The sequence below is a fragment of the Xenopus tropicalis genome, chromosome 9, assembly GCF_000004195.4.
Source record: "Xenopus tropicalis strain Nigerian chromosome 9, UCB_Xtro_10.0, whole genome shotgun sequence".
Lineage (NCBI taxonomy): Eukaryota > Metazoa > Chordata > Amphibia > Anura > Pipidae > Xenopus > Xenopus tropicalis.
In genome coordinates, this window is record NC_030685.2 from 45,674,118 (window position 1) to 45,687,874 (window position 13,757).

General features: G+C 38.4%; 1 protein-coding gene across 4 annotated transcripts in view; it reads left to right on the plus strand.

The window, feature by feature from the left end:
- The window catches only part of gls (glutaminase), a 166,983-nt gene that overhangs the window by 82,311 nt on the left and 70,915 nt on the right, over positions 1-13,757 (plus strand). For 2 of the 4 annotated variants that reach the window (XM_031892945.1, XM_031892947.1), the window contains exons 7-9: positions 835-893; positions 1,637-1,690; positions 7,999-8,031. In XM_031892945.1, coding sequence (XP_031748805.1) covers positions 835-893; positions 1,637-1,690; positions 7,999-8,031 — 146 coding nt within the window. The remainder of the gene's footprint in view (positions 1-834; positions 894-1,636; positions 1,691-7,998; positions 8,032-13,757) is intronic. The other 2 variants (XM_031892946.1, XM_031892948.1) reach the window with 1 other exon arrangement.

A 13,757-nucleotide genomic window follows, 5' to 3' on the forward strand; every position in this document is an offset into this window, starting at 1 on the left:
TAGTGGGAGCCTAATTTAGCAATAAGCTTGTAAACTAAATTAGTCTTTAATTAGTTATTTGCAATGTTTTGATTTCACTGGTATGTCCTCTTTCATAAAATATAGGCTTTGATGGCAAATGTTGGTATTTATTATACGGCCTTGGATTCTAAAATATACTTATTTTTGGTATAATGCTTTGAAAATTTACTTTTGTACTGCTGCGTTTGATCTATATTAGCAAACCCCAACCAGTGGCTTGCTAGCAACATGTTGTTCACCAAACCCTTGTCTGTTGCTCCCACTGGCCTCAATTTAGGTGCTTGTTTTTGCATTTCTGTCTTGGAGGCAAGTTTTGTTTACATTAAACCAGATCTATCACCCAACAGAGCCTTCTTGAAGGCTGCCAGTCCACAAAGGGCCTACCTAATATCCAATCCTAGCCCCCCAGGAACTTTTTTTTGTTATTCTTGTGTTACATAACTCTTTTCACAATTCAATGTGGCTTACAGGTTAAAAAAAAATAACATTTTTGTTTTGAGGCACTCAATTTGGTGTTTTCAGTCAGGTGTGTTTTCGTGCATACAAAATGATTAATTTACATTATATTCCAATGGAAAATATAAATATATAAATATATACTTTGAGACTTAATTACACAAAAATGTAGGCATATCCTGTCTTGTTTAGAAAAGAATAATAGCCATTATATAGTTTTTCTAGATAAACAATATTTTCCATCAGGTAGTGCCACTAATGTTTTACAAAATGTTTTGGAAAACTGAGCTGGCAGTTGAAAGCCTTAAGATGCAACATATCTCAAATAATACATTTTGCACTTTGTTCATTTTCCAGAGAAACCGCACAATCCTATGGTAAATGCTGGTGCTATTGTGATCACTTCTTTAATAAAGGTGAGTTACATGTAGATAACACTGTGTATTCTTCTGAGTGGTTTTAGAGTTGAAGAGAAATACTGTAAATGGGTATATCTGTAAAACTTTGTTAGAATGCATATGTTCAGACTGTACAGCATAAGGTGTTATGCTTATGTTGCTTTACTACAGTTTTTAAGAATAGACCCAAATGTACTTTAAAGGACAAGAAATTACTTTTGAGTGCCATTATGTTAGACACCCCCTAGTAAATTCAAACCTGTACTCCTTTCCAGGAAAAAATGCACCCACGCCATATTTTCTACTTAGAGGTCCCTACGCATCCTTGCACATGTGCAAGCCTAAAATCAGAAATTTTAGTTTTATTATGCATGCACAAGTCTAAGGTTAGCTAGGTATGCCTAAGATGTTATGATATGATGACAATGCTGCTTTAGTATTCCAGCCCTGGGATTAATATTTACAAATTCTAGCTATTATTTTTTTTTTTTTTTTTTTTTTTTTAAAAGAAGCTGCCTTTACAGCTTGTCCTTCAGTACTGTATATGAGTTTCTGTTAAAAGGAGGTGGTTTGTTCTATATGCATGTTGGACTTGTGTTTATAGCTCATAGAGTTGCTACATACCAGAGGTGTTTTGGCCTCCTGACATGCTTTAGAAAAGCAAAATATAAAGAAAAATATTCAACTCTATATCTCCTGATAATCCTTCGACTGGTCCTAAGTTTGTAGTCAGAACTCTTCTTTACTTCTTAAACCCCCAGGCGTTTGGAACGTTTGCTTTAATGAACAAAACAATAGAACGTGGCCATCGAAAGGTACAATATTAGTGTGCTCAGGTGGTTTGGATACACTAAAAATTTAGCTTGTATGGACAGCTTTAATGTTTAATGTAGATAAACAATAAAGTAAAAGGAAAGGTTTAATCTGTAAGATTTGAACTATATATAATAATAATATAATAATAATAACAATCACCCCTCTTACTAGGGTTACGGTTCTTTTGAGAAGCAGACAAATAACCCACACCAATAAGTATATATTAAAATGAATATATTGAGTAGCAAATCAATGGATTGTTACAATTAAATGATTAGTTAACAAAACAAAATATATTTACATTATTTACATATACAGATTAATAACAAGTCTACATTATTATAGCTACCAAAAAACACAGAACATTGTGGTCTGGTGTCCTCTCGTCTGTCTCACGTCCTGCCTGGTCACTTCTGATCCAGATCCAGGTGCTCCTCCCAGGTTCTTCCCCCCCCAGGTTCCTTTGTCCAGTCCACATTTATACACCTTTCAGCCACTGCCCTCCACATACCAACTGATCAGATGGGGGTTGATAAAAACCACACCTTGCCCATTGTTCAGTAACTGTTGAGTTTTTATGGCTTCTCACAGACGTACTGTCCCACCATCCACAGAAAAACCCTTTGATATGGAGATTTGGCTTCGGGTGCAACTTGAAAAACTGGTTTATATTAATCATTAGGGCTCTGGCACATGGGGAGATTAGTCGCCCGCGGCAAAACTGTCGCCGGCGGGATGGCAGACGCGGCGGCGCGATTTCGCGCAAATCGCCGAAAAAGACTTGCGAGTCTTTTTCTGCGATTTCCTGAAATCGCCCGCCGCGTCTGCCATCCCGCCGGCGACTTACATGTTTGCCGGTGGGATGGCAGGGGTAGGCAACTCGGGGAGATTAGTCGCCCGCAAACAGGGAGTTTTGCCGCGGGCGACTAATCTCCCCGTGTGCCAGAGCCCTTAGAGCTACCCTCTACACAGTGTATATGTATAGAGACACACAAACATACACACATACACACATATATATATATATATATATATAATAAACTCTGCGGCACATTTTATTAATATATATATATATATCACAAATAAAGGCACCCAAGATACACGATTTCTTACAAATCACTAAGGGTGCCATATGTTAGGTACTCCCCAGTGATTATAACCAGCTTACCTGATCCCCTGGGCTGTTGCTTCTGATAGCAGAAAACTGCACCAGCTCAGGGTACATGCGCTGAGTAATCCTCTTCCTGCTCCTTCTGTCTTCTCGCTGGAGCGCAGGCACAATGAAAAGCTGAACTTTAACAAAAAAAATCGCTCACTTGCAAGTACCCCAGCAGTTTTCTGCTAACAGGAGCACCGACTGGGTATCAGGTAAGCAATTAAAATCACTGTGAGCTGCCTAACTATTGAACTTTTCCTTCTCCTTAAAAATTCCTTAATTACGAGGAGTGGGAATGGTGGTAAATACAAAAAATTGCTGCAATCTACTTTTTTTCTCTTGACTGCTACACAGAATTCCTATGTCTTTTCAAGCAACGGGCCACCATTTTCTTCTGCCATTTATAAAGTGTGTCCCAGTTGCATCTTCAGCATCATATAAGGCAAAATCTGCATGCTGACACTGTGCAAAAGGAACCCTAGAGGTAACACCTTAAATATACCCCCATTCAGTTAGTCTTCTCTGAATTAACTCCTCTTTCACCTTGTTCTATTGAGAAGTGATATACTCTGGAACTTAAAGACTCTTTGCATTACAGAGCATCTGTACGCTACTCACCATGGAAAACTAAGGGACTTCAAGTCCCAGAATCCAATCACTTCTAAACTCTCCAATGGAAAAAACAAAAAGAGTGCCACGCCACCATTTTTTTCTCCCAGGTGTCTCAAACTTTGACTGACTTGCACCTTTTTCCTGCATAATACTGGCCTTTGGGTCAGAGGCGGGCAGTGATGGCACTGGGGGCAGGCATGATATCAGATGGCAGAGAGCCTGTGCTTATAAGGGGTAATTGGGTAGTGGAGAGGGTGGGATTTATAGGGTATTACAAATTTACTGGCAAGTACATTGCTGGTAATTTGGTAATATGTATCCTGGCCAGGCTGGTCAAATACCAGACAGGCAACTACCCCGATGTGAAGCAGAGTAAAATCTGAACCTGTTTCTCTACTATTCATGCTTAAGCCTTAGGTGCCTGGAAAGTAAATAAAATGGGCAGATTGGCTCTCAGTTTGCCTTTTTTTTCTTTTTAACAGGAGCACCAGCCCAGGGAAAAAGCAGTTTATTTCACTGTGTAGGAGTGCCTAACATTTTGGCAAGCCCCACAGAAATGTCCTTATCTTATGCTTTAAAGGGGTTGTTCACCTTTATATTAACTTTAATATAATGTAGAGAGTGCTATTCTGAGACTTAGTCTAAATTTATTATTTGCAGCTTTTGATTAAATTGGTTGCTTGTTCAGAAGCATTCCAGTTTGGAATTTCAGCCACTATCTGGTAGCTAGGGTCCAATTTAACTTAGCAGCCAGGCAGGTTTAAAAGAGAGACAGGCATATGAATAGAGGAGGATCTAAAAAGAAATGTAAGTAACAACAAGTAAAAACTAGAAAGGGAAGTTTGAGAACAGACTTCATGTTGGGTTGAAAAACGTGAAGTCACTGAATGAAATCTGATTATTTGTTGGCTTCACCCACTTTTTCTAACCTTGAACCACAGTTATATAGTAATAACCACTGTGCAAAGTTTGGGAACCCTGGTTTGAATAGTGTCTGAATGACAGCAATTTAAATTTCCCCACTGAAAGTCAGTGAGGGACATCTGATTGGTGGTTGGTGGCTCCACCACCCTTTTTCTAACCAGGAACTGCAGATACCCAGTGACTATCTCGGCAAAGTTTAGGGGCCCTAGGATTAATAGTTAAAGAATGGCAGCAGTTTAAATTTAAACCAATAAAAGTCAATAGGTACATTTTTGATTGGTGGTTGTTGGGTGTGCCCACTTTTTCTAACCTTGAATTGAAGTCACCCAGTGACAAGCAGTGGGCACCCTGGCATAAATAATGTGAGAATGACAACATTTTTACTTTAAATCAGTAAAATTCAATGGATGAAATCTGATTGGCTGTTAGTGGCCCAACCCACTTTTCCTATTTTTGAACTGGAGTCCCCCAGTGACCAACTTTGCAAAGTTTGGGGATAAAAATTGTGAGGCTGGCAGCATTTTACACTTCACTATTGAAAGTAAATAGGTGAAATGTGATTGGCTGTTGGTGGCCCCGCCTACTTTTTTTCTAACTTTGAACGGCAAATACCCAGTGACTAATTTTGGAAAGTTTAAAAACCCTGGAATTAATACTTAAATAATGGCATCAGTGTAATTATAAACCCATGAAATTTAATGGGTGGAAATGCATTGGCTGTTGGTGGCTCTGCCCACTTGTTCTAACTCTGAATATGTAGTCAGCCAGTGACTGACTGACTGACTGCAAAGTTTTGGGAACCCTGACATAAATATTGTGAGAAAGGCAGCATTTTAAATTTAAACCAAAAAAAATTCAATACGTGAAGTCTGATTGGCTGTTGGTGGCCCGCCCACTTTTTAAAACCTAAAAATGCAGTCCCCTAGTGATCCTGTTGGCTGAATTCTCTGGATGAGCTGGGGAGCCAGCGGCCCTCCGTACACTGCACTGTAGGGTAGGAACCAATCGGCAGCTAGGCTGACCTGATAGGGAACTGAAGCCTGTCTGTGCTTCTGTGACTGCAGGGCTATGATTGGCTCTCCCCCTCCTACTTTGCTTCTGGCGGGGACCATTAGGACATGCCCACTCTTTATTTCAAACTCGGACAGAGAAGTGATAGAATCTATAGGGAGCTCCAATAAAGGGGCCATTGTTACAGATAGGATTAATGTTTAGCCCAAAGGGAAACCAGCACCGTATATTATTCATAATTGCCTACAATATTAGGGTTTTTCCCATTTATCCAATATGTCTCCTTTAATACTGTGAGAATGGCAGCAGGTTGAATTTCCCCATTGAAAATCAATATTTAAAATCTGGCTGTTGGTGGCTCCAACCACTTTTTCTAACTCTGGACCACAGTTATCTGGTGACTAGCTCTGCAAAGTTTGGGGACCTTAGTATTAATATTTAAAGAATGGCAGCAGTTTAAATTTAAACATTTGAAGTCTATATGTAAAATGTGATTGGCTGTTGTTGGCACTGGCCACTTTTCTAAACTTGGAACGTAGTCACCCAGTGACAAACTGTGCAAAGTTTGGGGACCCTGACATTAAACATGTGAGAATGGCAGCAGTTAAAATTTCCCCACTGAAATCAATGAAAGAAATGGGATTGGCCCCGTCCACTTTTTCTGACCTTGAGTACGAAGCCACCTAGTGACTGAGTGCAAAGTTTTGGAACCCTGGCATCAAACCAATAAAATTCAATAGGAAAGCTGATTGTTGGCTCTGCCCACTTTTTCAAAACAAAAACTGCAGTCCCCTAGTGACCAACTGTGGAAAGTTTGTGGATCCTGGTGTTAATACTATGAGAATGGCAGCAGGTTGAATTTCTCCATTGAAAGTCAATAGGTAAAATCTGATTGGCTGTTGGTGGCTCCACCCATATAAAAAACAAAACAAAAAAAACCTTGAATACATAATCACCCAGTGATCACCCAAAGTTTGGGAACCCTGCAATCAAACCAATAAAATTCAATAGGTGAAATCTGATTGGCTGTTGGTGGATCCGCCCATTTTTTAAAACTGCAGTCCTCTATTGACTAAATGTGAAAAGTATTGGGACCTTGGGGTTAATACTGTGAGAATGGCAGCAGGTTGAATTTCCCCATTGAAAGTCAATAGGTAAAATCTGATTGGCTGTTGGTGGCTCGGCCCAGTTTTTAACCTTGAACCACAGTTACCGGTGCCTAACTCTGCAAAGTTTGGGGACCCTGGTGTTATTACTGTGAGAATGGCAGCAGGTTGGATTTCTGCCAAGTCAATAGGTAAAATCTGATTGGCTGTTCACAGTTCCGCCCATTTTTGGGCATCCAGTAATCATCATATTTTCATTCAGGCTGGCCCCATGACACTGTGATTCAAGTTTGGGGAGTGTAGCCTCAAAGCTGTAAGATTGGCAGCAGTTTCAATTTCCCCATAAGTCAATGGGTGAAATTTGATTGGCTGTTGTTGGCCCCTCCCACTTTGGGGTCATCCAACAAATGTTGCCGTTTCATTGGGGTGACCCCATTATTATGTTATTCAAGTTTGAGGGGTGTAAATTCAAAGCTGTAAGAGTGGCAGCAGTTTGAAAATCTTCCCTGTCAAAGTCAATGGGAAAATTGGGGTGTTCAGAGCGGTGCCACAAAAAGATGGGGGGCGGGATCGCTTAGAAAAGCACAAGCAACTTGCTCCGTTATAGGGCAAAGAAGTGTGGAGACTTTGGGTGTTGTACCCCTAAAACTGTAGGAGGAGTAGCGTTTACAATATGGGGGGCGCTAAGAAGAAGAAGAAGAATAAGCTGAAGTTGAAGAACAGTATGTTCTTCACATAATAACAATACCATAATAACAATAAACAATATTTACAGAACAATAGTTTTTTAGCTGCTGGGGTCAATTACCTCCAGTCGAAAGCTGGAAAGATGATTAAAAACTAAAAAATATAAAAAGTGAGGACCAACTGAAAAGTTGCTAAGAATTAGCCATTTATAATAGAATACTAATCTGTATATTTGATATAAACACCAGTCTTTTGTACAGTGCTGTGAAATGTGTTGGTGTTTTTAAATACTTGCTAATAATAATAACTATCACTATCAAGATCATGTTGCATTCTTTTTAACTGGTGCCATGCAAAATTTCTGATTGTATACTAGTAATTTCAATATTTATGTACAGGTATGGGATCCCTTATCCGGAAGCTCGTTATCCAGAAAGTTCCAAATTACGGAAAGACCATCTCCAATAGAATCCATAATAAGCAAATAATGCTAATTTTTAAATTTGATTTCCTTTTTCTCTGTAATAATAAAAATACCTTGTACTTGATCCCACCTAAGATATAATTAATGCTTTTGCAGGCAAAACAATCCTGCTTGGATTACTTAATGTTTAAATGATTTTTCTGTAGACTTAAGGTATGGTGATCCAAATTGTGAAAAGCCTAGGTACTGATCATTCTGGATAACAGGTCCCATACCTGTATTTTGATTTGGTGTCTTGGAGTTGTTGGTTGGTGGTAGATTACATGCATTTATTATTATTAGTAAGGCTATTATTTTACCTTTTTAAACATTTTTTTTCTTTTACAGCAAGGATCAAGCAATGCTGAAAAATTCGATTATGTAAGTGCATTCTTTTTTTTTTCTTCGGTATGTGCTAGGGAGCCGCCGGCCCTGATCTACTTCAGTAACAGAGCAGCATCTACTTAAAGGAGTACTAAAGCCTAACTAAAGAAGTGGGCAGAAATGTTATACATTATATCTTGGGTTTCTGTACCAGCCCAAGGTGACAAAAAACCTTTAGCAGGGAAGATTTGTGCCTCAAAAAATGCCCCAGTAGCTCCCCATCTTCTTTTCTGCTGATTCCCTGCACATGCTCTGTGCTGCTGTCAGCTACTGAGCTTAGGGACCAACTTAAAATATACTGTATATATAGAATATAAATGGAACAGTAAAATGATGATTAATAATTCATTCAGATTCACATTACATGTCAGATCTAAAAGCAGGGCATTTGCATCAGAATTGAATAATCAGCCCTGTAGCATCAGCTTATATGACAGGCAACCCTAATTTTCTGCTTGATAATTTGCAATGACTCCTTAGCCCAGCTTCTCAGCAGCTTCTCAGACCACACTGGCACACTGGTCATGTGCACTGTCCTGGACAGTTCCAGGGGGGGGAACAGAATCTAAGATGGGGTGCTCCTGTGACAACCTACTGTATATCATTACTACTATAGAGATGCTGAAACTTTAAGCCAGTGCAGTCAGTTTATAATCTAAAATATGGCATTTCTATCCATATTCATTTTTAGGGTTTAATTCTCCTTTAAAGTTCAGTGAATATGCATAGGGTGGGTGGCGCTGTTCGTGATGCCACAGGCAGTCCGTTTCTGCTCTGCTCATACCCCTCCCTTCCCCTGCCTACTCTGATTGTTCCTCTCACTCTGTGCCCTGTTTTTAACTGAAAAATGTAAAACAAACAACAACTATGATTAAAAAAAAGCAATCTACTAAAAAACATGTAATATTTTGTGGGGGTAATTTACAATTTGTAGCAGGTCCATACAATATATAAGCATTTCCAGAACAACCTTTTTCTCTACAACTCCCTGCACCTTATAAACAGCTGCAGATTTGTATTCCCTGCACCTGGTCATATACTGTTCCAGAACAACAGCTGCAGCTTTGTTTTACCTGCAACTCCCTGTACCTGATCATGTATCAATGTGCAAAAAAGGAGTTGCTGAGAAAACAAAGACACAGCTGTTATTCTATAATTGGACAAGAGTACATAGTAATGTGCACTGTTTGTATATTTTTTATAATTTAATAATAGATGCAGGAAGTTGCATAGTGTGTAACAATATTTTATGGTCTATAGATTATGTCTACTTGGGCACATTTATTTGTGAATCATGCACATTTGCTTTGAAAAATATCATTGTAGTATAAACAAAGGAAAATGTTACTATTAGATTTTTTTATATTTTACAACTAAGCTTATTGATCAATAACTAGCTTATTGATCTGGCAGCAGCACAAGCAAAACTATGCAGCCAGGGAGCAGAGAGACACAGAAGGAGGAAACTGGAGGGGTTTCCCTGCTGCTGTTGAGTTAAGCCTGTAATCAGTGTTCTGACCACTTCCTGTGGGAGACTGAAGCGACACTCCCACCTTTCATTTCACTCTGGCTTCTGACTTCAGAGGATGTCTCTGCAGCTCTCATATAATGACAATTTTAGGAGGTAAAATGCTTTCAAAACCTCTTTTCTTTCTGCATCATTTAAAATTTTGAGGGAGGATGAATATTATAACTAATAAGAACTTATAATATGAACTTTATATAAAATGTCTCCTTTAAAGGGGACCTGTCACCCACACATAAAAAACTGCTGAAAAAAAGTCCTTTGCCAATTCAGCATGAAAAACAATTTTTTTTTTTTTTTAATTAAAACATTCATACCTGTTATAAATTATTTAAAAATCTGAGCTTTCAATCATACATTGCCTGCCTTGTCTCTATGCCTCAGGCATAGAGGTGGGCAAGGAAATTAATTTCATTTTCCTTTCAGCACTTCATAGATTTCAGCACTTCATAGACATTGCAGTTATGTATCCTGTATATGGTCATGGGCATTAGGTGCCAGATTGTGGAGCATAAACAAACAACATTTTGGGATTGATCCAAAGCTTGTCTTAATAACAGTATTTACAAAATGGCTGCTGCCTGCTTGCTATGAACTTTCAAGACTGAGGAGAAAAAAGATTTATATAATTTATGTTGTATAAGTAAAGTTTATTTTGCTTAACTAACATGATGAAAAAAGAACTTTGAATTAAGGTGACGGGTCCCCTTTAACTGAAGTTTCAAATTCATCATAATTTATATTTCACAGTATCAGTTTAAAAACATTGAAGATTTTCAGAGGTACTATTGCTAGTTCCTAAATCCAGCAATGGGGGAAAAGTGGATCATGGGGAGCTGCAGAAATAAATGGGGGAGTTTTTTGTGGCTCTAATCTCTTGAACAGCTGAAGATGTTTATGTAGCATTGTACCTTAAAATTTTAGTGTCAGTCATTTAAATGCACCCTTTTTGTAACAGACAATAAATGAAAATATATGTGAACCTACAAATCCAATGAAATTGATATTAAAAAGCAATAATATAAATTTAATAAAATAAATACACAGTTTGATTAGAATTGCTACGCTGAACAATCAATACTTTGTAGGGCAAAATCATTGAATACATTAACATATTGTAAGTGAAAGAATTGTGTGAGCTGTGTGTGAAAAAGCCTTCCAAGCCAAAAAAAAAGTGTCTGTCGCTTACTTAAGTGCAGGCAGAAGATGCAGAAGGTTGTAACTCGTGATAGAAGGAAGCTGTTCCGCACAAGATGATATATTATTATATTTAATAATAAAATTGAAGAATATTGGCCTAGAACTTAATATTTGTAATTGGATAGAGAACTGGCTGAAGGATAGATTACAAAGAGTGGTGGTAAATGGAACATTTTCTAATTGGTCCAGTTTTGTTAGTGGAGACCGCAGGGGTCGGCCCCTTTTTTTACTTATTTATTAATGACTTGGAGGGCATAGAAAGTACCGTTTCTATTTTTGCTGATGATGATGAATTGTGCAAAACTTCAAGTTCGATGCAGGATGCTGCCAATTTGCAGAGGGATTTGACAAAATTGGAAAACTGGGCAGCAAAATGGAAAATGAGGTTCAGTGTTTACAAGTGCAAAGTTATGCACTTTGGTAGAAATAGTTAATAATAATAATAATAATATAAATGCGAGTTATATACAGGTATGGAACCTATTATCCAGACCGATGGGGACCTGGGGTTTTCCAGATAAGGGGTCTTTCCATAATTTGGATCTTCATACCTTAAGTCTGCTAAAAATCATTTACATTTTGAATAAACCCAAATAGGACAGTTCTGCCCCTTTTTTTTTTCTTTCTGTTTTGCCTCTTTTTTAAACTTTCAAATAGGGGTTACTGACCCCAGCAGCCAAAAATGATTGCTCTATAAGGCTACAATCTTATTATTGCTACTTTTAATTATGTTTCTATGCAGGCCCTCTAATATTTCCATCTCTTGTTTAACCACTGCCTATTTGCTAGGGTAAATAAGACCCAAGCAACAAGATTTGTGCAGCGGTAGTTCATTAGCATTAGCAGCTTTAAGTGACCGAGTGAGAAGGAACAGTCAGGTCGGCAAAATAGTCAGGTTTAGTCAAGTAACTGTAACTTATAAAAGCATGCCTTAACAGAAAATGGTCCACATAGTTAATTTGTAATGTACATTTATTATGCAAGATAAAACAAAAGTCATACTTAAGTCTGCTTTACACATTGGGGTTGATTCACTACAAGTCGTTAACACATAACATATAGTTTTATGCGTTAAAAAGCGTGCGTTAAAAAGTGTACGTTAATCAAGTACCGATTCATCAAAGTTATTTTGCATGCATTACTACTCATATTGCATGCACAAAAAACTCAATCATCGCAAAGTGTTATTTCCATCGCATTGCGGTAATTATCTAATAAAAATAATACGCATAATTCACAGACATATTTGAAGTGTTAAAAGCATGAAATATCGCAATAATTAGTGCTAATATTAACACCTACTTGGAGTAGGCGTTACTCTAAAAACATTGTGGTTCATGAGCGTTTGTGAAGACAAGATGGAGTTAACAGTCAGATTTTTGTTAGTTTGTGAAAAAGAGAATCAAGTATGTGATCGTCCTAGAGTGATGTATGCTCAAGTTTTCAGGCAATCTGTCATTTTCAGAACGGGGTTGTTTTCAGAAAGTAAAGGTTACGTGCGTAATAGCGTGCGCTAATATCGCATGCTACAAAATAACACATAAAAATATTGCATGCTTAACCCTTTAAGTGCCACAGGATGTAGAATCTATGTCCTGTGTATAAAAGTACCTAAGTGCCACAGGACGTAGATTCTACATCCTGCTGCACTCCCGGGTTTGGGAGCAGAGTAGTGGCCCCTGGGGCGCGATCACCCAGGGACCCCATATGAAATACCTGCAATCCACGTGGCTTTCCCTGCAGTGCCTCTCCCTTCTCCAGCTTCCCCCTCTGGCCCCCCCTCTTCCCGCACTGCCTACTCACAGATCGTTCAGTGCAGCTGCCTCTCCTGTGTCTTTCCAGATTCTTCTGCCCAGGTAAATGCCAAATACACACACAAACACACAATCACACACTTATTACACTAATACACACTTATACTTACACACACATACATTTTTGGGGGGGTTGGGGGATTTTACACATTCACAGCACTTGCGCGCATACACACACACACATGCACACAAAACACATTTTACCCAGTATACACACCCACTTACACACTTATGTAATTTTGTAATTTTTTTTTTTTATCGCATCGTTTTTATTCTTGCCTGAAAAAATGTTTTATTGCCATTGCGGATAGCGTTTTCACTGTAATACCTTTTGTTTATTATTATGGTGTTTCTACTCGATTTTCTGTGATGTTGGTGCATTTTTGGGTATTTTATTGCATTTTTAGCCATTTTATTGCATTTTCAGTTATGCATAGTTGTTGTTCGCTTGACTTTGTCTGTAAAACTTATTTGCCCAAGCTAAAATATTCAAACTGTTATTCTGACCGCAGATATTAGGGAAAAAAAAAAATGATTATAGTGTCTTCACTTGTCTTTGCACATGGACATTTTGTCTGCTGTATTTCAATTTGGCATCCTCTGTACCCCACATAGTTTGGTAAATCTATGCATATAGGGCTTCAAACTGTTCAGTAAACCCCTGGCATTCATATTTAGAAAGTTTTATGTTGATACATTACAAAATGTGGGGGTACATAATAAGGTAAAATGCAAGCTTTGTGACGATTTTTGAAAACCCAGTGGGTAAGCATTAGTCTATAGGATAAACCCATGTAAATGGGACAAGCCCATGTAAATGGGACTTTTCTGAGCCTAAAGGAATTTCTTCCCAGAATCCTGTTATGACTTATTTGCATACGTATGAGGCGGTCTCCTCAACCCTTTTAGCTTGTTTGTGTATCCCCACTCCTGGCTCTACCTAAGCTGATTAGAAAAACCTGCACTACACTGATGAGCCCCAAGAAGGGCGAAACCGGTCTGTAGTTGGGAATCTGATCAGCTGCTATTTCTGGCTTTTGCATTGATAACCCAGTGGTGGGTAAGCATTAGTCTATAGGATAAACCCATGTAAATGGGACAAGCCCATGTAAATGGGACTTTTCTAAGAGCATAAAGGAATTTCTTCCCAGAATCCTGTTATGACTTATTTGCTTTTAGCTTGT